Genomic DNA, 22944 nt, shown 5'->3' on the forward strand with positions numbered 1-22944 from the left:
CACTATTTTTTATTGCTTGCAAGGCAATCAACAAAACGGCTCTTTTATTTAAAAAAAAAAAAAAGGTGTTTCATCCCTCATAATATTTGTAAATATTATTTACAAATATTCTTATAGACATGCTTACTGTTGTTACTCTGTATTGTATTTTTATGACTCTTCAATATATATTTATACGTTTTTAAAAAGGCTCGTTTCGTGAATATTGATTAGGTCATGTGACATGAGTTCTGAATAATTAGCCACGCCTTCACTATAGTAGGATTCGTAAATAACCTCAAATACAGCGTGAGTTACTGAACGCGCGACACTCCCTCGTATTGGATTGGTTAAACGAGGGGTCAAAGTTAAAAAGTGGGCTGATTTGCACTTTAAACCAGACTTTCTACTTCCTCCCTGTGCTGACTGTAATATCAGACAGCTGAAGTCCTGATATGTGGTTCAGGACACTGGCAGCGAGTGCCTGCACTCTCGGTGTTCTCGGAGCTGTCTCGCATAAATTCGGTATGTTTACACGAGGATCTTTACTCGCGCATGATCACAATGCCTTTTTTAGCGATACATCCATATGTCCGTGCTGTCACAGAACCTTTGGTGTATTTGCAGTCAGTGTTTTGATCTAGTAAAAGAATTGTTCCCTATACAGACAGAGTAGAGTTACATCATCTTAGTTGTTGACTAATGTCACCGAGCATGACGTGTGGCATGTATCCATAATGCATACACGATTAAAGTGATCATATAATATGTAAAATTCAACACTTTACATGTCGTGCGTTTGGAGTGACGTAATTGTAAACACTTAGTGCTTTCTGTTAATTCTGCGTTGTGAATTTAAAAGTTGTAAAACCATTTAACAGACGTGTATTTGCCATACAGCATTTTTTTTTTTTTACAGTATTGCATTAGATGCAATATGGAGGGACTGACTAGACCAGCATCAAAACATTGCTCAATTTGAGTATTATAGATATTCATTTTGCCATAAATTATAGATTTTTTTTTTTTTAAAGAAATTAAGTTTCATTCAGCTTGGACTCATTAAACTGATTAAAAATGACAGTAAAGACATTTATAATGTTAGGGTTAGTAGGGTTAATATTTCTATTTCAAATAAATGCTGTTCTTTTGACCTTTGTATTCATCAAAAAAATCTTGAAAAAAATGTATCACGGTTTTCACAAAAATCCTAAACAGTTTTCAACATTGATAATAAAAATAATAAATGTTTCTTGAGCATCAAATCATCATATTAGAATGATTTCTGAAGGATCATGTGACACTGAAGACTGCAGTAATGATGCTGAAAATTCAGCTTTGATCACAGGAATAAATTACAATTTAAAAGATATTAAAATAGAAAACAGTTATTTCAAATTGTAATAATATCTAACAATATTACTGTTTTTGCTGTATTTTGGTCATATAAATGCAGCTTTGGTGATATATTCTTTAAAATATATTCAAATAGAATTTAAAATTGTAATATTGTTTCACAATATTACTACTAATTGTAGTTTCCACCGAAATACTAAAGTTACTAATAGTAATTGTTCTCAAAATAACAGTATAATCATAATATTTGTGACCCTGGCCCATAAGGGTCAATTTTTTTTTTTAAATTGAGATTTATACATCATCTGAAAACTGAATAAATAATCTTTCCATTAATGTATGGTTTGTTAGGATAGGATATTTGGCCGAGATATACAACCATTTAAAAGTCCTTAGCAATGCATATCCACTCACAAAAATACATTTTTGATATATTTACGGTAGGAAATTTACTAAATTTCTTAATGGAACATGATCGTTACTTAATATCCTAGTGATTTTTGGTATAAAAGAAAAATTGTGTATTGTTGGCTATTGCTACAAATATACCAGTGCAACTTATGACTGGTTTTGTGGTCCAGGGTCACATATAAATGTAGGATCTCCTTTACACTGAGAAGCTTTTTTTTTTGCCATTTTGATTAATTGCATTTGAACATTGGGAAAAGCAGGTCATACCAGTCCATAGTAGTCACCCCGGTGAAGCACAATTACACAATGAGTCTAACCAGTTCCTCAAGAGCTTAGACAATGTCGACTACCAGCTTATGACCATAAATGACCAGCTTTTATCAGCTAGAAAATTAAAATTGTACTGTACATTAACTAAAATTGTAGTGACTAGTAATTTGTTGGCAACTTTGTTAACCATAGTACATATTTTTTATCATGTTTTGAAATTATGAAAACCTGTTATTCAAGCTAGAACATGTACTGATCCTGAATCTCTGTTTTGAAGTTCCCACAGCCTGGTTTCACTCCGCTCTTAGGAAGTCATCTCTGGTGGAACAGTCAGACATGAAGGTCGAACTGCTTCCTGCTCTCACCGACAACTACATGTACCTCCTCATCGATGAAGACACGAAGGAAGCAGCCATAGTCGATCCAGTAGAGCCCCAGAAAGTAAGAATATTTCACTGTGCATATTACACATTATATTGTGCGTCCCACGGCTTCATAATTGTCATCTGTCTCAGGTTGTAGATGCGGTCAAAAAGCATGGCGTGAAGCTCAAGACTGTCCTGACCACTCATCATCACTGGTAAGTCAGACCTGGGATAAAGTACAATCATTCTGTGTTATGTATGTAGCCCATGTGCACTAATATGGGAATTAGAGCTGATGATTCATAACTTCCAGGGATCATGCTGGAGGTAACGAGAAGCTGGTGAAGCTCATGCCGGGACTGACAGTGTACGGCGGAGATGACAGAGTGGGAGCTTTAACTCAGAAAGTCACACACTACAACACTTTCAAAGTAAGTCTGGTTTATATAATATGTATATACTACTGTTCAAACGTTTGGGGTCAGTAAGATTTTTTTTTTTTACAGAAATGAATAGGGTTATTCAGCAAGGATGCGATAAATTGATCAAAAGTGACATGTTTATAATGTTTAAATTTCTGTTTCTTAGAATAACGTTTATTCATCAAAGAATCATGTAAAAAAAAAAAAAAAAAGGTTTCCACAAAAACACAACTGTTTTCAACATTGATAATAATAAGAAATGTTTCTTGATCATCAAATCATCATATTAGAATGATTCCTGAAGGATCATGTGACACTGAAGACTGGAGTAATGATGCTGAAAATTCAGCTTTGATCACAGGAATAAATTACATTTTAAAATATATTAACATAGAAAACTGTTATTTTAAATTGTAATAATATTTCACAATATTTTTGTTTTTATTGTATTTTTTGATCAAATAAATACAGCCTTAGTGAGTATAAATTGACTTCTTTCAAAAACAATTAAAAATCTTACCAACCCCAAACTTTTCAATGGTAGTGTATAAACACATGTGCACAAATTGGCTTTGAATGCAGCTTAGCCAATCAGAAGCATCCGCTTTATACCGCTGGACACATTTCAGATTGTTTGATCATTCCAGGTGGGCTCTCTGAATGTAAAGTGTTTGTTTACGCCGTGTCACACCACTGGCCACATCTGCTATTTTGTAACAAAAGAAAACAGCACTGAACCACCAGCTGTGTTTACGGGTAAGACATATTTTCATACACTACCGTTCAAAAGTTTGGGTTTTAGTAAAATGTTGTAAATGTTTTGAAAGAAGTCTCTTTAGCTCACCAAGGCTGCATTTATTTGATCAAATACAGTAATATAGTGAAATATTATTACAATTTAAAATAACTGTTTCCTTTTTTAATATATTTTAAAATGTAATTTATTCCTGTGATCAAAGCTGAATTTTCAGCATCATTACTGCAGTCTTCAGTGTCACATGATCCTTCAGAAATCATTCTAATATGCTGTTTTGATGATCAAGAAACATTTATTATTATTATTATTATTATTATTATTATCAATGTTGAAAACATTGACGTTTAAAGAATGTTGTTCTTTGATGAATGGAAAGTTTAAAAGATCAGCATTTATACTTTTTATACATTAAAAAATGTCTTTACTGTCACTTTCTATCAATTTTAGAGGGTTAGTTCACCCAAAAATGAAAATAATGTCATTTATTACTCACCCTCATGTCTTTCCACGCCTGTAAGATCTTCGTTCATCTTCGGGAAACAAATTAAGATATTTTGATAAAATCCGATGGCTCAGTGAGGCCTCCATTCACACCAATGACATTTCCTCTCTCAAGATCCATAAAGGTACTAAAAACATATTTAAAACAGTTAATGTGAGTTCAGTGGTTCTACCTCAATATTATAAAGCGCCGAGAATACTTTTTGTGCGCCAAAAAAACAAAATAACGACTTTTCAACAATATAGTGATGGGCCGATTTCAAAACACTGCTTCTGAGCTTTGCGAATTGAATCAGTGACTCGGAGCGCCAAAGTCACGTGATTTCAGCAGTTTAGCCATTTGAGATCTGAATCACTGATTCGATTCGTAAAGCTCCGAAGCAGTGTTTTGAAATCGGCCCATCACTATATTGTTGAAAAGTCGTTATTTTGTTTTTTTGGAGCACAAAAATATTCTCGTCGCTTTATAATATTGAGGTAGAACCACTGAACTCACATGAACTGTTTTAAATATGTTTTTAGTACCTTTATGGATCTTGAGAGAGGAAGTGTCATTGCTGTGAATGCAAGCCATCGGATTTCATCAAAAATATCTTAATTTGTGTTCTGAAGATGAATGAAGGTCTTACGGGTGTGGAACGACATGAGGGTGAGTAATAAATGATATTATTTTCAGTTTTGGGTGAACTAACCCTTTAATGTATCCATGATTGATAAAAATATTAATTTCTTTAAAAATGACAAAAATCGTACCGACCCTAAACTTTTGAACGGTAGTGTACACTAAGTAAATAGTAATTCTTTAGCTATTTAACAACTTTACTGATTTAATTTGCTCAATTAAAAAAAGTTCCACCTTTATGAGCAGAGACTACAAAAACTATTGTGATAGTCTGACATGTGCAAACTTTGTAGAACTGTATTAACAAGCAGTTTTTTCTTGTTATGTTCACATTATGAATAGGTGATACTCTGTTCGTGGCTGGCTGTGGGAAGTTTTTTGAAGGTACCGCTGATGAGATGTACAAAGCCCTGATCGAGGTTTTAGGCCGTCTTCCTCCAGAGACGGTAACAATTCCCACTTCTAAACTCAAATCTCTGTCTTTGTGCTAAACTCTTACTGTAAAAACAGTTATTTTAGGTAATATAAAGTCGCATGTTCTAAACTCCCAGTTTCCTTTGGTTTCAGCGTGTGTACTGTGGGCACGAGTACACTATAAATAATCTGAAATTTGCACGGCATGTTGAGCCAAAAAACGAGGCCGTCCGGACAAAGTTAGCATGGGCTAAGGTGTTTAACTCTTCTTTAACATACATTTACTTAGGCTGCAAATACTGTCATTGTGCAAGTGTTTGAATAACCTTGTCTTACATTGATTAGGAAAAATATGATAACGGAGAGCCAACCATTCCTTCTACGGTGGCTGATGAGTTCACATTTAACCCCTTCATGAGAGTGAGGTATGTGAAATCATTCCCAAATATACATCATATAGACTGTCTTGCACTTTACTTGTTTGTGCATTTCACATGATCTTGACACACGAGTTAACTTGGAATATTGCTGATAAAATTTTAGCATGGGTTTGGAACTTAGTGAAAAACATTATGGGACTAAAACGAAACAAATAAAATGAGACAAAATAGAAAAAAATATATATAGAATAATAAAACATTTTAAAATCTATATTAAAATGCTTAAAAAAAAACAATAAAGACATTTATTTTCAAATAAATATTGTTTTTTTTTTTTTTTTTTGGTAACACTTTACAATAAGGTTTCATTTGAAAACCTTATTGTAAACCATGCTTGAAAACCAGCGATCGTGACAGTAATCCATATCTTCTGAAGCAAAAAGATAGGCGTGTGTGAGAAATACTAATAAACTCTTTTAACTATAAAACATCACTTCCGGTCTGCTGTCATACGAGCGTTCACAAGAGGGACATTGTGAAGCGTGTGTTGTGAACTTCGCGTGAGAAGTGGCGATCCTTTGTGCTTCTGCTTTACTTCTCATGAGAGCTTTACATGGGAAATTGGCGCAAAATATCTGTAATAAAAATTGAAATTGCTGCATTCAGGGAAAAAACTGTGGCTCTGTGGCATAAATGACTTGCGTCTCAAAACGCACAGACGAAATGCAATACACGCTGTCATGTTATCTTGTGTTCGGATGCTGGTGTTTGTGAACGCAGTAGGGTATATGTCGAATGTCACATGACCAAACCGGAAAACTGGTCTCATTGCATCCGCTTGTCAGAGAAAGTGTTAACAGCAGTGTGAACTGACGGCATATCTATGGACTTTTAAGGTAATCAGTGAAATTACCTAGTTCACACTGTTATAGGTGTTTTATTCTGTTAAATATCTAAACGTTAGTGTGAAGAAAGAAAAATTTAAAAAGCTTTTAAATATCAATCTGCATATGCGGGGGACATCAGTTATGCTCAACTTTGCTCGCTCCTTTTAAATTATCTTGCATAAAACAGTTAATTTTTCATGAAGCACATACAAAAGACCTAAACCGGAAGCGATCTAATCTGTTTTACAGAAAACGGAAGTTAGATTGCGCATAACCCCTATCGTGTGAGCCGCTTCTGGGAGGGAAATAAACCAAGTCATTCTGATGACAAACTTTAGCTCAGGTGTTTCAGACCGATCAAACCACCTGAGTTGCTGTGCGATGAAACTGATTCGCTGGTTAGTTCAGTTATCCAATCACAGCCACTGTTGAGGCAAATTCACGCGAATTCTTTGTTGCGCATAGAGGGATTTATTCAGTAAATGCGTTTCCATCGTACTTCTTGTGCATGTCTTCTTAACGGATAAAAATGCACATTTTTATGTGCATTTTTAGAATTTATGCACATTATCTTGACATTTCCATCCAGCTTTTTTTGTTTTATTTTGAATGCAGTGTCCCAACATGTACATAAAAATAGGTGAATAGAAACATAGCTAATGATTTATAGTTAAAAGAGTGAATAATATTAGTATCAGTGCAGACAATTTAGCGATTTTGTCGCTAGATTTAGTGACTTCCCCGCCCCTTTTGAGACTTTTTTTCAAAATCCTAGTGACAAATTAAGCAACTTCTAGGACAAACCTTATCTAGATTCCGTGACTCGCCAACTAATCTATATTTATATTAACATAGCTCAGTGGACGCGCCAGTATGATGTCATCTAGCGACATTTAGCGACCAATTTTAGCTACTTTAACCAACACTGATTATTATTTCTCTTACACACACCTATCTTTTTGCTTCAGAAGTCAATGATTCATCCACTGGTGTTGTATGGAGTACTGTCACAATTGCTGGTTTTCAAGCGTCAAACGAGCGGCCAATGCCATTATGCCATTATATGGACTCACAGAGACTGATTATTTTTCTAAAAGCCTTCGTTTGTATTTATCTGAAGAAAGAAGGTCTTATGCATGGGGGAAGGCATGAGGGGGAGTAAATGAGAAATTTTTCATTTTTGGGTGAACTGTCTCTTTAAGAGACAAAGAAACAAAACAAAACAAAAAAAAAAAGAGAAAATTGGGAAAAAGTGTGTGTGTGTATATATATGTATATAATATATATATATATATATATATATATATATATATATATATATATATAAAAATTATAAATTATAAAATGTATATTCAAATCTATATTAAAATGCTTAAAGGTGCAGTGTGTAAATTTTAGCGGCATCTAGTGGTGAGGTTACAAATTGCAATATAGATAAGCTATGGTGGCCAACACAGGGTAAAGATGTCCTCGTCTGAGAAGGCAGAGAGTAGCCAGTCAATCAAACGCGCTCTGTAGAGCAGTTTGTCCGTTTAGGGCTACTGTAGAAACATGTCGGCGCAAAATGGCAACTTAACATGTAAGTGGACCCGCGGTGTATGTAGATGGAAATGGCTCATTCTAAGGTAAGAAAAACATAATGGTTCATTATGTAAGGTCCTTATACACCACTCAAAACATAGTTATGTATATTATATTGCATTTCTGTCAATTGATCCTCATAAAATTTACACACTGCACCTTTAAAAACAATAAAGACAATCATTTTGGCTTTTTGGTAACACAATAAGTTTTCATTAGTTAACTATGGTAGTTAACATGAGCTAACAATCAAAATTCTTCTACAGCACTTGTTAATGATAATCTTAGCATTTACTAATACATTTTTAAGGTCAAAAGTTGTATCTGCTAACATTAGTTAATGCTCTGTGAACTAAAATGAACATTGACATTTTTTTAGCTAACATCAACAAAGGTTAAAAAATGCTTTAAAAATATATTACTCATTGTTAGTTAATGCATTAACTAATTTTAACAAATGAGACCTTATTGTAAAAAAAAAAAAGTTACTAATTCTAATTTACTAATTTCCTCATGTGTTTTCACTACAGAGAGAAGTCCGTACAGGAGCATGCTGGGACCAGTGACCCAATTGAAGCCATGAGAAGTATCCGTAAGGAGAAGGACAGCTTTAGAGTCCCGAAGAACTGATCTTTTGAGCTTGTCTTTGCAATGGCCATCACCACTACGCTTATCTCCGCTCATCGTTTCTCTAACAATAGCAGGACTCTGTTGGTATTTACATACGCTTCGTTTATAGCAAAAGCACAATTTTTGGGCAGTGTATCGTCTTCAATGAGCAATACACAGGATTGTTAACCTGTAAAACAATGTATTTAAATCATTGTTACAAGCAATAGATCAAAAACAGATATTATTTAGAATGTTTTCATCGTTGAAAGAATACATGTATGTCGTTAATTTGCATTTAAAGAAAACACAGATGTACTAAGTCTGTGTTGTAGGCCAAATTTTATTTACGTAAGCTTGCGTAAGTTTTATTTTTGGGAAGATCCAGGCCATGTCTGAACTAATGCTGTGTGGTTAAATTATAATTTTATTTCAAAAAGTTTCATCTTAATGTGCAATGTTTTATTTTGTAAATCAAAAAGATTTATTTTTAAGATGTTATGGCAATGTTAACAAAGCGAGGTGTTCCAGCAAAATTTTATTTGGTGTGTTTTAATGTCCATAAGAAAACTGCATTTGATTTAATTGCGTTTATTTTTATGTTATTGACTGATTTTGAATGTAGAAAATATTCAACACTGCATACTGGTTTCAGCTTTTCATCTTGGTTTAGCTTATCCAGTTATTGTTTGTCAATCTTGCACTAGTTATCAAAAGTAACAAAGAGAAAATGTAATTATAATCATAGTGTTCAAACTGAATAAAGTCTTAATATAAATGTACGCAGCTGTTTTTTTTTGTTTTTTTTTTAGAAATGCAGCTACACATATTTTCTTAATGATGCATTGTTTTATTACCCGCTTTGTATGAAACAATATTAACTACTAATTACAGAATAGTAATTATGTTCTTGTTGTTCTTATTATAACACCAAAAATCTAAAAGTCCTGATTCAACTTTATCATGGTATAAGATTTAAATAATATTATACCATAATTCAAGGTTCATAATACCATGTTAAACAAATGAAATGTTCTGTGCAGGAATAATTTAATACAAAAGGTATTTGTTGTTGCTTTAAAAAAATAAAAATAAAAATTGAATCACAAATGCACACAAAAAATGTACTGAGTAAAATATATGAATAGTTTATTTCCTCAATAAATATAATTACATTCATGGAACGATTATATACATGGCAACATGTTATCATATTTTTATCATCATCATAAATCAAATGTATTCTCAAACGACAAAAAGTATTGTTTTCAGTGCACGCTACATAGTAATGAGTTTACAGAAACATTTTCAAAGAAACAAACTATAAATGAAACAATAATAATAAATGAAAGAAATATTGGGAACACTTTACAATAAGGTTCATTTGTTAACATTAGTTAATGTATTAACTAACATGAACTAACCATGAGCAATACATTTGTTACTGTATTTGTTAATCTTTGTTAATGTTAATAAAAATACAACAGTTCATTGTTTAATTTTAGTTCACAGTGCATTAACTAATGTTAACAAATACAACTCTTGATTTTAATAAAGTATTAGTAAATGTTGAAACATTAACAAAGATTAATAAATGCTGTAGACGTGCAGTTCATGTTAACTAATGTAGTTAACTAATGTTGACTAATGAACCGTACTGTAAAGTGTTACCAAAATAATACAAGGCAACATTCATGGACCGAAAAAAGGCTTATGGCTATAAAATACATAAACGTCAGTTTGATATGTAATCTGAAGTCAACGTTCTTCAGCAGATATCTGTTTATCTGACATCTGATGTAGTTTATGTACTGTATGTTAAATATTGACTTAACACACCCAGAAAGGAAGAACTATAACAATATAGTTGGTTCATCAGAGTCTAAGCAGCTCCTCACCACTTTATACTGAGGCCACTAGTGTTTTTTTCTACGGCGTGGTACTGCGTGTGCAGTAACTGTCGGGCTTTCTCCTCTCCCACGCTCTCTAACCAGCCCCGATAGAGTTCAGCCACTCGTGAGTCCTCCTCTGGCACTGAGGTACGTTCACCACGGTAAAACTCCTCCACCTGCTGCAGCAACTCTTTGTTGGATTGATCTGATGAAGGCTTGAGCTGACCGCCACCGTTAAGACATCCTGTAGAATTCAAATTATTGTATTTTATCAGACTTAGCTTATGCAAGTTTAGAATAGATATTATTCAAAAGAACAGTATCAGAAGATTATATCAACGACATGGTCTTGAGGCCCAAAGAATTACACTCTATGGCGTCAAAATACAGTATTAAATTAACTATAAAAATATATATATAATTATATTAAAGAGGACCTATTATACTTTTTTACATTTTCATCTTTCTTTATTTATTGTTTGAGCATGAAAAATATCTGCAAAGTTACAAAGTACATGTCATTCCAAAGGGAGTTATTCTCTATACCAGTAAGTAAGTTTCTGAAATCCCTGAAACGCCTCGATTGTAGTTTTGAGTTTTCTTCCAGGAATGAACGCTTCACAATATCCCTCATTTAAATAAATCCCGCCCAAGGGAATATGCAAAATAAAGGGGCGGGGTCTGGTTGAGTTGTGCTAGAAGTGTGTTGATGCTCACGGTTATGGTAAGGGCCATGACATTTCTGAAACATGCTCAATGTAGCATCATACTATGGAAGTTAAGCAGCGAGTTACGCCGTTGTATGGGAAACACACCCCAGAGCATTACTGACAGAGGTGCTGCAACAGTGTAAAATACACTATATTGCCAAAAGTATTGGGACACCCCTCCAAATCATTGAATTCAGGTGTTCCAATCACTTCCATGGCCACAGGTGTATAAAATCAAGCACCTAGGCATGCAGACTGCTTCTACAAACATTTGTGAAAGAATGGGTCGCTCTCAGGAGCTCAGTGAATTCAAGCGTGGTACCGTGATAGGTCGCCACCTGTGCAATAAGTCCATTTGTGAAATTTCCTCACTACTAAATATTCCATGGTCAACTGTTAGTGGTATCATAACAAAAAGTGGAAGCAATTGGGAACAACAGAAACTCAGCCACGAAGTGGTAGGCCACGTAAAATCACAGAGTGGGGTCAGCGCATGCTGAGGCGCACAGTGCGCAGAAGTCGCCAACTTTCTGCAGAGTCAATAGCTACAGACCTCCAAACTTCATGTGACCTTCAGATTAGCTCAAGAACAGTGTGTAGAGAGCTTCATTGAATGGGTTTCCATGGCTGAGCAGCTGCATCCAAGCCTTACATCACTAAGTGCAATGCAAAGCGTCGGATGCAGTGGATGCTAGAGCAATGGAGACGTGTTCTCTGGAGTGACGAATCACGCTTCTCTGTCTGGCAATCCGATGGACGAGTCTGGGTTTGGCAGTTGCCAGGAGAACGGTACTTGCCTGACTGCTTTGTGCCAAGTGTAAAGTTTGGTGGAGGGGGGGGATTATGGTGTGGGGTTGTAGGGTCTATTAGAGATTGCACCAAGATGGCGCCAGCATGTTGCACGGCAAGCCGTCGGGTCCTGAGCATTTTAGAGATTGTTTATGTTTGTCTGATTTTCATGATGTTCTTTCCGCCTGTCATCTGTATTGAGCTATGATCGCTTGAAACTACTGGAAATCAAAACCTCAATTACTTCTGAAGACTGGTATTTCACAAACGATGTTAAAACTTCTAACCTCCCCAATCACCTGCTGCATATTCCGCCGGAGATCTGCCGCAGTTACCGTGGCTCCTTCTCCAAAAAGAAGCGTCATAAACGAAGAGGAAAACGTGGGGGCTGGTTGGCGAGAACTACAAAAAATAAATGGGCAAACCGGGCGAATGCCGCTCGGTTCTTTTGGTCGTGGCTTCGGCCGGTCTATCCTGCACTATTACTCGGCGTGTGTGGGTCAAGCCTCATAAGCAGAATGAACCGTCGGCTCACCGCTATGTAATGGACCTACAGTACTCATCAATACCTCAATTTCGCCCGTTGATCTTATTGGAGTCAACGCTGCTTTGCTAAATGTGAGGTCAGTGAGAAACAAAACTTTTATACTTTTATACAACTCTAAAGACTTGGATTTCCTGTTTTTAACTGAGACATGGCTTGAACCGTCGGACAGCTGTTTTCTTACAGAGCTGTTACCTGTGAACTATAATGTTTTAAACTCCCCGAGACTGTCTGGTCGAGGTGGGGGGGGGGGGGTGGCTATGCTGTTTAAAGACCATTTTAAATGTTCTGTTGTATCGGTAGGGGAATATTCTTCCTTTGAGGTACAGCTGTTCAAACTAAACCTGGCACAGACTCTCTACTGCGCTCTCACTTATCGTCCTCCTAAATATAATAAGGACTTCACTCAGGACTTCGCTGATTTTTTCCCTCACACATTGTACCTATTACGGACAGCCTCTTAATTGTTAGGGATTTTAATATTCATCTGTGCTGCTCGTCAAACCCTCTCGGTCAGCAGTTCTCTGATCTCATTGACTCTTTTAATTTAACTCAATTTGTTCTCGATGCCACACACAGTCATGGGCATACTCTCGATCTGGTTTTATCCATGGGGTTACCTATTAAGGATGTGGCTACAGAGGATAATTTCATATCGGACCATAGACCTGCCTTTTTTAGATTTGATCTAGCCGTTGCCCTATCAAAGAGATCATTTACAGATGTTTATTTTCCTTTGATGACTGAGTCAACGGCAAATCATTTTGCCGAGGCGTATGCAAATAGCCCTATTTCATCGTTACTAGAATCTGCTGGACCTCTGATGGACACGGATGAATTGACTGTTGCTTTTAATTCAGTCTGCTTGGACATTATAAACGATATCGTCCCAACTAAGAAGAAAACTAAAATATTTTGAAATATTACAGGTATCCCTTAAGAAATATCAGTATGCTGTTAAAGCTGCTAGAACTAAATATGTTTCAGAGTTAATAAATAGATCTCTTCACTGCCCCAAAACTTTGTTAAGTACAATAAATTCAGTACTTAATCCATCTATAGCTACCTCTACTGATTCCTCTCTTTACACTTGTGAGGATTTTTTGACTTTTTTTCCAAAGGAAGATTGAATTAATCAGAGAAGATATCACGCCTTCATGTTGTGTTCTAGCAGTTTTCACCCCAAACTCCTGTACATTTGATCATTTTGACCCAGTCTCTCTTCCAACTCTGGAGGATATTATTAGACACATGAAACTATCATATACTCCCCTAGACCCTATACCTCCTCGCTTTTTAAAAGATCTTTTTGTTATCTTGGGCCCTAGTATTCTATCTATTGTAAACAGCTCTCTGGGAAATGGAGTGGTGCCTCCCTGTCTTAAGCAAGCAGTGGTCTCACCTTTACTCAAAAAATCTGGCTGTAATCCTACGGAGCTGAATAATTATCGACCAATTTCCAAATTACCATGTCTCACAAAAGTATTGGAAAAAGTTGTTTATTCTCAAATTACTCCTTTTCTAATTGAAAATGACATTTTAGATAACTTCCAATCTGGTTTTAGAGCTGGTCACAGTACAGAGACTGCGTTAGTTAAAGTAGTAAATGATCTACTGATGTCAGTTGACGCTGGGTTGGGGGTTGTTTTAATTATGCTGGATCTCAGTGCCGCCTTTGACACGGTAGATCATTCAATTCTTTTGAAACACTTGGAGGATGAAGTAGGTATTAAGGGGACTGCTTTAAAATGGTTTAAGTCATATTTGCATGAAAGAACATTCTTTGTGAATTTTGCAAATAACTCTTCTTCGCCGGTATCTTTAAAATATGGTCTTCCTCAGGGTTCTATTTTGGGGCCCATCTTATTTTCTCTGTACATGAGCCCTCTTGGCTCAATTTGCCGTCGTCATGACATCTCTTATCACATGTATGCCGACGACACTCAATTATATTTGCCTTTTAAAGTTGGAAATTTGAACTCGCTACAGCCTTTAGTACTCTGCCTGGATGAAGTCAAAATCTGGTTATCGCACAATTTTCTTCAGTTAAATGAGAAAAAATCTGAGATAATTATCTTTAGACCATCGCATCTTAAGGAAGCTATGTCTAGTGCTATTGCCCCTCTGGATATACCTATAAAAAATACTGTTAGGAATCTGGGTGTTCTCATTGACTCTTCCCTCAGCTTTGACAACCAGATTAAGTCAGTAGTAAAGAGTAGTTTTTATCAACTTAGACTGATCTCCAGGCTGAAACCCTTCCTTAATACTAAAGACTTACAGGTCATAGTGCATGCATTTAGCACCTCAAGACTGGACTATTGCAACTCTCTGTATGTTGGGATAAGTAAACACAATCTATCTCGTCTGCAATTAGTGCAGAATGCGGCAGCCAGATTTTTAACAGGCACAAAAATTAGAGAACACATAACTCCAGTATTATCTACTCTTCACTGGCTTCCAGTCCAGTATAGAATTGACTTTTAAATTTTATTGATGGTTTTTAAAGCTTTTCACAACATCGCCCCAAGTTATATCACCAACCTCTTAAAGGACCATACTCCAGTCAGGTCTCTGAGATCAGAAGATAAACTTCTATTGGCAGTTCCCCGCTCCTCAAAAAAATCTAGGGGCGATAGAGCTTTTTATGGTCATCGCCCCAAAACTGTGGAACAGCCTCCCTTTGCAGATTCGGCAGGCTTCAACTTTAGAAGGTTTTAAGTCTCAGTTAAAAACTTACCTTTTTAACTTAGCGTTCGTTGAGAATAGACCATGTTTAGAGATAGCTTCTTGATGCTTTTATATATTTTATTTCATTTGATCTTTTATTTGTCTTTCCTTTATGTATTTTATTTTATCTTTTATCTGTTTTAAATTACTTTGTATTAATTGGTTTGATATATTGCTTTATGTATTTGTGATATTGTGAAGCACTTTGGGCAATTAAAATTGCAGTAAAATGTACTATATAAATGAATAAAGTTGAAGTTGTTTTTCAGGGTTTGGGCTTGTCCCCTTAGTTCCAGTGAAAGGAACTCTTAATGCTTCAGCATACCAAGACATTTTGGACAATTTCATACTCCCAACTTTGTGGGAACAGTTTGGGGATGGCCCCTTCCTGTTCCAACATGACTGCGCACCAGTGCACAAAGAAAGGTCCATAAAGACATGGATGAGCGAGTTTGGTGTGGAGGAACTTGACTGGCCTACAGAGTCCTGACCTCAACCTGATAGAACACCTTTGGGATGAATTAGAGCGGAGACTGCGAGCCAGGCCTTGTCGTCCAACATCAGTACCTGATCTCACAAATGCGCTTCTAGAAGAATGGTCATAAACAAACCCATAAACAAACTCCTAAACCTTGTGGAAAGCCTTCCCAGAAAAGTGGAAGCTGTTATAGCTGCAAAGGGTGGGCCAACTCTATATTAAACCCTAAGGATTAAGAATGGGATGTCATTAAAGTTCATGTGCACGTAAAGGCAGGCGTCCCAAAACTTTTGGCAATATAGTGTATGTGAAAAATAATGTTTTGAACATTCAAGCATGAAAATCTATTCTAGTAAACCCGAAAAACAATTTATTTTGAAACATGGCATAATATAGCCTCTTTAAAAAATACAATTATAAAATTATATTACAAAATATAGCTATAAAAAGGAAAAATATTCCTTCAGTGATGCTAACTGCAATGTTTTTCACAGTAGAGGTTATATGACATGCGTTGAGAGGTACGCAACACATGTTTATGAATGATACAAAAAGATGGTTTTCAAGGACTAGAGATGTAATTTCCTACCTGACGGACATGCCATTACTTCTACAAAGTGGTAAGGTGATTTCCCTCGTTTCAGCTTCTGCACCAGGTTCTGAATGTTCCTGAAGCCGTAGACAGCAGCAAACCGCAGCAGAACTTGACCATCCTTCTCTAGAGTGACTTCCTGGAAGTCCTTGTTTCTGTTCGAAAAAAATAAGAGAGACAAATAAAACGTACCTTACGAAAAAAGTACTGAGGTGCTACCATGGTACTACCAGAATTTGTCCAATAAACCATTGTAGCACCATGGTACTTTTGGAAGACTTTTGAAAGTTTTACTGGAGTACTTGTTAAACAGTCTTTTTAAATAAATAAAATGTGACAAGCAACGCATATTATTCCTTAAAACAGTACTGTGGTACAGTAGTTCCATGGAAAAGGTATCAGGGTATCTTGTTAACAACAAGGAACACTGATACCATGGAACTTAATGATTATCATATCATTATCATATTCATATTTACATTGTGCTCCAGTGTTCTTCAAATAATACAATGGTATTACAACCCGGATTCCGGAAAAGTTGGGATGTTTTTTAAATTTGAATAAAATGAAAACTAGAAGACTTTCAAATCACATGAGCCAATATTTTATTCACAATAGAACTTAGATAACATTACAAATGTTTAAACAGAAATTTTACACTTTTATCCACTAAATGAGCTCATTTCAAATTTGATGCCTGCTGCAGGTCTCAAAAAAGTTGGGAGGGGGCAACAAATGGCTGAAAAAGCAAGAAATTTTGAAAAGATTCAGCTGGGAGAACATCTAGCAACTAATTAAGTTAATTGATAAATTATATTAGTTATAAAAGGGATGTCTTAGAGAGGCAGAGTCTCTCAGAAGTAAAGATAGGCTCTCCAATCTGTGAGAGTGCGTAAAAAGACTTGTGTATTTCGGCAGGACAATGCAAAACCACATACTGCAGCTATTACAACAGCATGGCTTCATCGTAGAAGAGTCCGGCTGCTGAATTGGCCTGTCTGCAGTCCAGATCTTTCACCTATAGAGAACAATACGTCAAAGACGACCACGAACTCTTCAGCAGCTGGAAACCTATATCAGGCAAGAATGGGACCAAATTCCAACACCAAAACTCCAGAAACTCATAACCTCGATGCCCAGACGTCTTCACACTGTTTTGAAAAGACGAGGACATGCTACACCATGGTAAACATGCCCCTGTCCCAACTATTTTGAGACCTGTAGCAGGCATCAAATTTGAAATGAGCTCATTTTTTGCATAAAATTGTAAAATTTCTCAGTTTAAACAGTTTGTTATGTTATCTATGTTCTATTGTGAATAAAATATTGGCTCATGTGATTTGAAAGTCTTTTAGTTTTCATTTTATTCAAATTTAAAAAACGTCCCAACATTTCCGGAATTCGGGTTGTACATGGTTGCTACAATTTCTGACCAATTTCCATTCACAAAATTGTTTTAAATAGTTATTTTGAAAAATCATTTTATACACAAATTCTTAGTTAGAAATTCTAACTAATTTAGTAGTATTAATTTAGTAATTAATAAATTAGAAATGACTAGGTAATTTCCTTCTAGTAATAACCTTCAAGTAGCGTAACTGGAAAAATATTGGCTATAGAAAATTCCATTATATTACCATGATCTAAGGTTATTATTATTATTATTAATTTTGACTTTTCCAGACCTGAAAAAAAATGCTCTCAAATTTCTAGGTTTTCCTGGTCGGCGGGAACCCTGATGGAACCACGGCACATTGTTCTAACATTTATTAATTCCAAACTATCTTAACCTTAATATGAATATTTATTATTTAGGTAATACTTATTTAAGAATCAATAAAGTGTATACCATTCAAAAGTTTGGGTTGGTAACATTTTTTAATGTTTTAGAAAAAAAGTCTCTTCTGCTTACTAAGGCTGGATTTATTTGATAAAAAATACAGTAAAAACACTAATATTGTGAAATATTATTACATTTTTAAAATGACAAAGCACTTGAATGCAACAAGCTCGTAACCACGACTTCTGAAGTGGGGAATTATGAAATTTCCGTTAGCACGTGAAGGCAACATTAAAATAGCTGTTTTCTATGTGAATATATTTTAAAATGTAATTTATTCCTGTGATCAAAGCTGAATTTTCAGCATCATTACTCCAGTCTTCAGTGTCACATGATCCTTCAGAAATCATTCTGATATGATGATTTGATGCTCAAGAAACATTTCTGATTATTATCAATGTTGAAAACAGTTTAATATTAAAATATTTTTGTGGAAACTGAAAGAATATTTTATAACACTTTTGATCAAATTAAACGCATCCTTGATTAATAAAATTAAATTGAATGCATCCTTGATTAATAAAAGTATAATTCAATTCTTTTTTTCTTTTCTTTAAACCCAACCTTTTGAATGGTAGAGTGCAAATAACCCAGTTCTGGGATCTTTGTAACAGTATTGCTGTGTTCAGACATACTTCATTGTCTTGTATGTGAGTTCATCTACTTCAACCCCAAACAGCTGTTTGGCGGCACGTTTGTAGATGTGATGAAGGTATCCTCCAGATCCACTTCCTGCGTGACCCAGCAGCTCCTCCCCACAGACGTTACTGAACCTAAAACACACATTCATGTATGACACAATTTCTAGTATGTATTAACACTATTGGTTTGACAGGCAAACATGAAGAACTCACATTGTGTCTAAAGGGGCCAACTCCACATCTCTCAAGGACACATTCTCCTCTTCCAACATCTTCAGAACTTCTCCTGTGAACCAAACACTTACAAGATGAGGGACTGAGCCTCGTTCTTGTAGTCATCTGTTCATGTTTTAATGTTGTTAGATTCACTCACCTGAAGTGATAACACAGTCCACCTCTCTGGTCTCGTGCTCGCTGAGGTAGAAGTCTGGTCTGGAAGCCTCTAGTTTCTTATCATAGCAGGGCATCACAGTCACATGATAGATCTTCTGTGGTGAAATACCCTGTCAAAGCATAAGTTAGAGAACAAAATGCATTTTAACCTAAAATAGGTGAGACTCACTGTTAACGCAATTGTAAAATTTATAAAGGCTACCTGTCATTTTATTTACTTTGTTTTCTAAAGCTAATATTTAATGTAAATACAGGTGAGTTCAATAGATTAGCCTGTTCTGTAGTACTGACTCTTGTGAAAGCTGCAAAACAAAAGGCTTTACATGTGCAGCATGGCAGAGACCAAAGCAAAGTTCATAATCAGTTTAACTAAGGATACATTTTTACAATATAGTTAAACTGCAATGAAACAATTTAAAGTTATACATTATACAGGCATAATGCAATAACTTCTGTCTAATGTGACCTTCAACATTTAAATCAAGGTCCAAAAATTCTTCAAAAAAGGTTTTTAATGTGGGACATTGTATTTGGCACAAAGCACTGTGGGCAGTTCCTCCCTCTCTGAACAGAAGTTCATTGTTTAGTACCTTCTGAGAGGCAAAATAGCCCTTGACTAGAGAACCCATTATCTGCTGGGGCGATCGCGTTGTGCTGATGTAAGGGAGGATGAATTCACCATGAGTCTTCTCAGCATAGCAAATCCACCCTGAACGAAATACAGGGAATAAATCCATGTTGGACCCATAATAAAACACACTACCATGAATATTTCAGAAAATACTGTAAAGAACAGATTGAGAAAACCCTACCTGGACAGGCAGACGCCAGCATTGGTAGGGCCTTCTTGTCCACTTCCTTGCGACTGAATCGCTCCAGAAACTCCCTCTGGCTTTCTAACAGGCTAAAAGAGCGACTGAAGCTGGTGTCAAAGACATGATGGACACCTGAAAGATCAGTATGGGACTTCCATTATCTCAATACACAGAGAAGCATATGGAAGCCCATTTCCACAATTTGTCACAATTCAGACTTTTTTCCTCACAATAGCTCGCAATTGTAAGGTATAAAGTCCCAATTCTGAGTTTCACGTAATTTTAACTCTTTTCCTCATTCTGATTTTAAATTTCACAATTCTGACGTTTTTCTCAGAATTCTGAGTTTACATCTTGTAATCCTGACTTTTTTCTTGTAATTCTGAGTTTACATATCGTAATTCTGACTATTCCCTGTAATTCAGAACGTCCATCTCGTAATTCTGCCATTTTTTCCTTGTAATTCTGAGTGTCCATCTTGTAATTCTGCCTTTTTTCTGCTGATTCTGATTTTACATTTTGTAATTTTGCCTTTTTTCTTGTAATTCTGAGTTTACATCTCGTAATTCAGTCCGTTTCCCTCCTAATTCTGTTTACATCTCATAATTCTGACTTTTTTCTAATTCTGAATTTAAAAATCGTAATTCAGACTTTTCCCTCCTAATTCTGAGTTTACGTCTCATAATTCTGACTTTTTCTTGTAATTCTGAATTTAAAAATCGTAATTCAGACTTTTTTCCTCCTAATTCTGAGTTTACATCTCATAATTCTGACTTTTTTCTTGTAATTCTGAATTTAAAAATCGTAATTCAGACTTTTTTCCTCCTAATTCTGAGTTTTCATCTCATAATTCTCAGAATTCTGATCTCGTGATTCTTTTTTTTTTTCCGCCATAAAAGGTAATTGTGAATTTTGTCTCGCATTATGACTTTATATCTTACAATTTTCAGAATTATAAGAAGAAAAAAAAAGCAGAATTGTGAGAAAAAAGTTGCTTTACCTTTTTATTTTTTATTTTGTGGTGTAAATAAGCTTGCATAGGAGAACGTGTTTGACTGGTCAGATGAATTGCAGCCTCCAACTCACCCAAATTTTTCAGGAAGCTGGTTAGTCTGCGGGCCACTTCACTGCTGTTGAGACCGTAATGTGCTGCTAGAGAGGCTCTTGACTGAGGTGATACAGACACCACCACCACCTTCTGCTCACCACTGCTAACCTGCTGCTGAGAGACACAAACATGTTTTTAGGTGAACTATTCACTTGGAGCAAAAAGTTAAATGCAGCTGAATGAATGTAATGTACTGTACTGAACACCTTATTATGACGTAGCACACGGTACAGTTCCTCATGACTCTGTTGGGTGATAAGGACACTTTCCGCAGAAGTGATGCAGCCACTGCAAGCGAGACAGTCGTTCAGAGTAATCTTCGCTTTCTCCAGCTTTTGCTTTTGACCATCCTGAGTAACAAGCATATATTCAACATATCTATCAAAGGTGACATCAAAAACATACTTTGCATTTTGCTATCAAATGAAACAAGACAAAACTCCACAATACTGGCTCAAAATAAAAGTCACATCATTTGTACTCACCTGATGGACCTGAAAATAACTGCCATCATCTTCTATCTGGATTTTAGCCACAGATCTGCCCTGTTTCTTTTCCACCTTTACAGGCTTCACACATTCCTGATAAATTGGGTAAATTAGTTAACATCAGTGAAATTATATTCTGGTATACATTATCACTCAAATGTTTAGGGTCAATAAGATTTTTAAGAAATTTAATCAGCAAGGGTGCACAAAATTGACCAAACATGTCAGTAAAGACATTTATAATGTTACAAAAGATTTTTTTCAAATAAATGCTGTTCTTTTCAACCCAAACGTGTTTTGTCAGCTTTAACGTTGTATTTGCACTGTTTTTCTTAGAAATAAACCACTTGGTTTGATATTTTATCCAACGCAGTGACATACAGACATTTAAGTGTGTCTGAAGTCTACAAAAACGTTTTAGGGCCACTGTACATTCATTTTATATACAGTAGTTGGCAAATCACTAGGTTTTAGACAGTCACTTTCTGTATCTGACCGTGCAAAAAAAAACCTTAGGAGCTCGAACTAAGCAAATGTTCTTGATCATTAACATTTACAGTATTTACAAGACTCAAAAACAACACTTGTAAGAAAAGTGTCACTTTTAGGATCTGTATAGTTATCTACACAATGTTACATCATTTATCTTATGGTCAGCTGACCGGTGTTTTTTTTTTTCCCCCTAACATATTCAGCTGATATAATGTAAATACGCTGAATTAACAGAAATGTGGCTGCCTTTAACGTTACAGACAGAAACAACTATTCAACCTGAGACGGAGTGATATAATCATCCAGATCCGTGAGCTGAAGCACTCCGCTGAAATGCGACGCCATTGTTTTTACTGCTACCCGTATGCCTGTGAAGTGGTTGGTAGGGCTCTGTGAATGACTTCTAAACTCTCCAATCGTAGACCGCCTAACAGAGGCTCTGGCCAATCAAAGCAATCAGTAAGAGGCTATGGGCGGGACTTAAAATAAATCAATTGTACAGGGTCAACTGTATTGTCACATGCCACACTGGGGTATTCATTCACAGTCGAAGTTTTTGCATATTACATATTTTCATATCAGGCAAACATCTTATTGGTTTTCTAAAAACATAGAGATTCAACTTTTCACTTAAATTGTTATGCTGATTATACAATTTATTCGCATGTATTAGCAATCACATTAAAATAATGCAAAATACAAGTATTTTTACTAGTGCACTCAGATTTGGACTTGCTATATAAAATATAACTAGGAAAATATATTTTTAGATGCTGCTGTTTTTTGTCTTGAAAAGAATATTTAGAAAATGCTGTTTTAGCTGGAGTATATAATGTAACACAGAAGGACTCCGATGTAACTTCTTGACATGTTATGTG

The 22944-nt window shown here is 35.6% G+C and overlaps 2 protein-coding genes across 3 annotated transcripts; one reads left to right on the forward strand and one right to left on the reverse strand.

Moving 5' to 3' along the window:
* Positions 1 to 309: 309 nt before the first annotated feature.
* hagh (hydroxyacylglutathione hydrolase) lies at positions 310 to 9336 on the forward strand. Its single transcript, XM_051887472.1, has 9 exons — positions 310 to 504; positions 2294 to 2457; positions 2532 to 2596; positions 2695 to 2812; positions 3451 to 3559; positions 5026 to 5129; positions 5251 to 5352; positions 5443 to 5522; positions 8476 to 9336. The coding sequence occupies exons 1-9, from the start codon at positions 435 to 437 to the stop codon at positions 8573 to 8575; spliced, it is 912 nt and encodes a 303-aa protein (XP_051743432.1). The 5' UTR covers positions 310 to 434; the 3' UTR covers positions 8576 to 9336.
* Positions 9337 to 9686: 350 nt separating this feature from the next.
* On the reverse strand, positions 9687 to 22498 carry narfl (nuclear prelamin A recognition factor-like). Of its 2 annotated transcripts, none has more exons than XM_051887471.1 (11): positions 22346 to 22498; positions 21572 to 21667; positions 21293 to 21436; positions 21065 to 21197; positions 19976 to 20110; positions 19754 to 19872; positions 19144 to 19273; positions 18984 to 19056; positions 18765 to 18902; positions 16287 to 16444; positions 9687 to 10690 (listed from the first exon to the last, which is right to left on the reverse strand). In XM_051887471.1, the coding sequence occupies exons 1-11, from the start codon at positions 22409 to 22411 to the stop codon at positions 10449 to 10451; spliced, it is 1434 nt and encodes a 477-aa protein (XP_051743431.1). In that variant the 5' UTR covers positions 22412 to 22498; the 3' UTR covers positions 9687 to 10448. The 2 variants fall into 2 exon arrangements, with proteins under 2 accessions (XP_051743431.1, XP_051743430.1); XM_051887470.1 differs by having other exon boundaries at positions 21065 to 21200.
* Positions 22499 to 22944: the final 446 nt, after the last annotated feature.

Source organism: Ctenopharyngodon idella, chromosome 3, assembly GCF_019924925.1.
Source record: "Ctenopharyngodon idella isolate HZGC_01 chromosome 3, HZGC01, whole genome shotgun sequence".
Taxonomy (NCBI): Eukaryota; Metazoa; Chordata; class Actinopteri; order Cypriniformes; family Xenocyprididae; genus Ctenopharyngodon; species Ctenopharyngodon idella.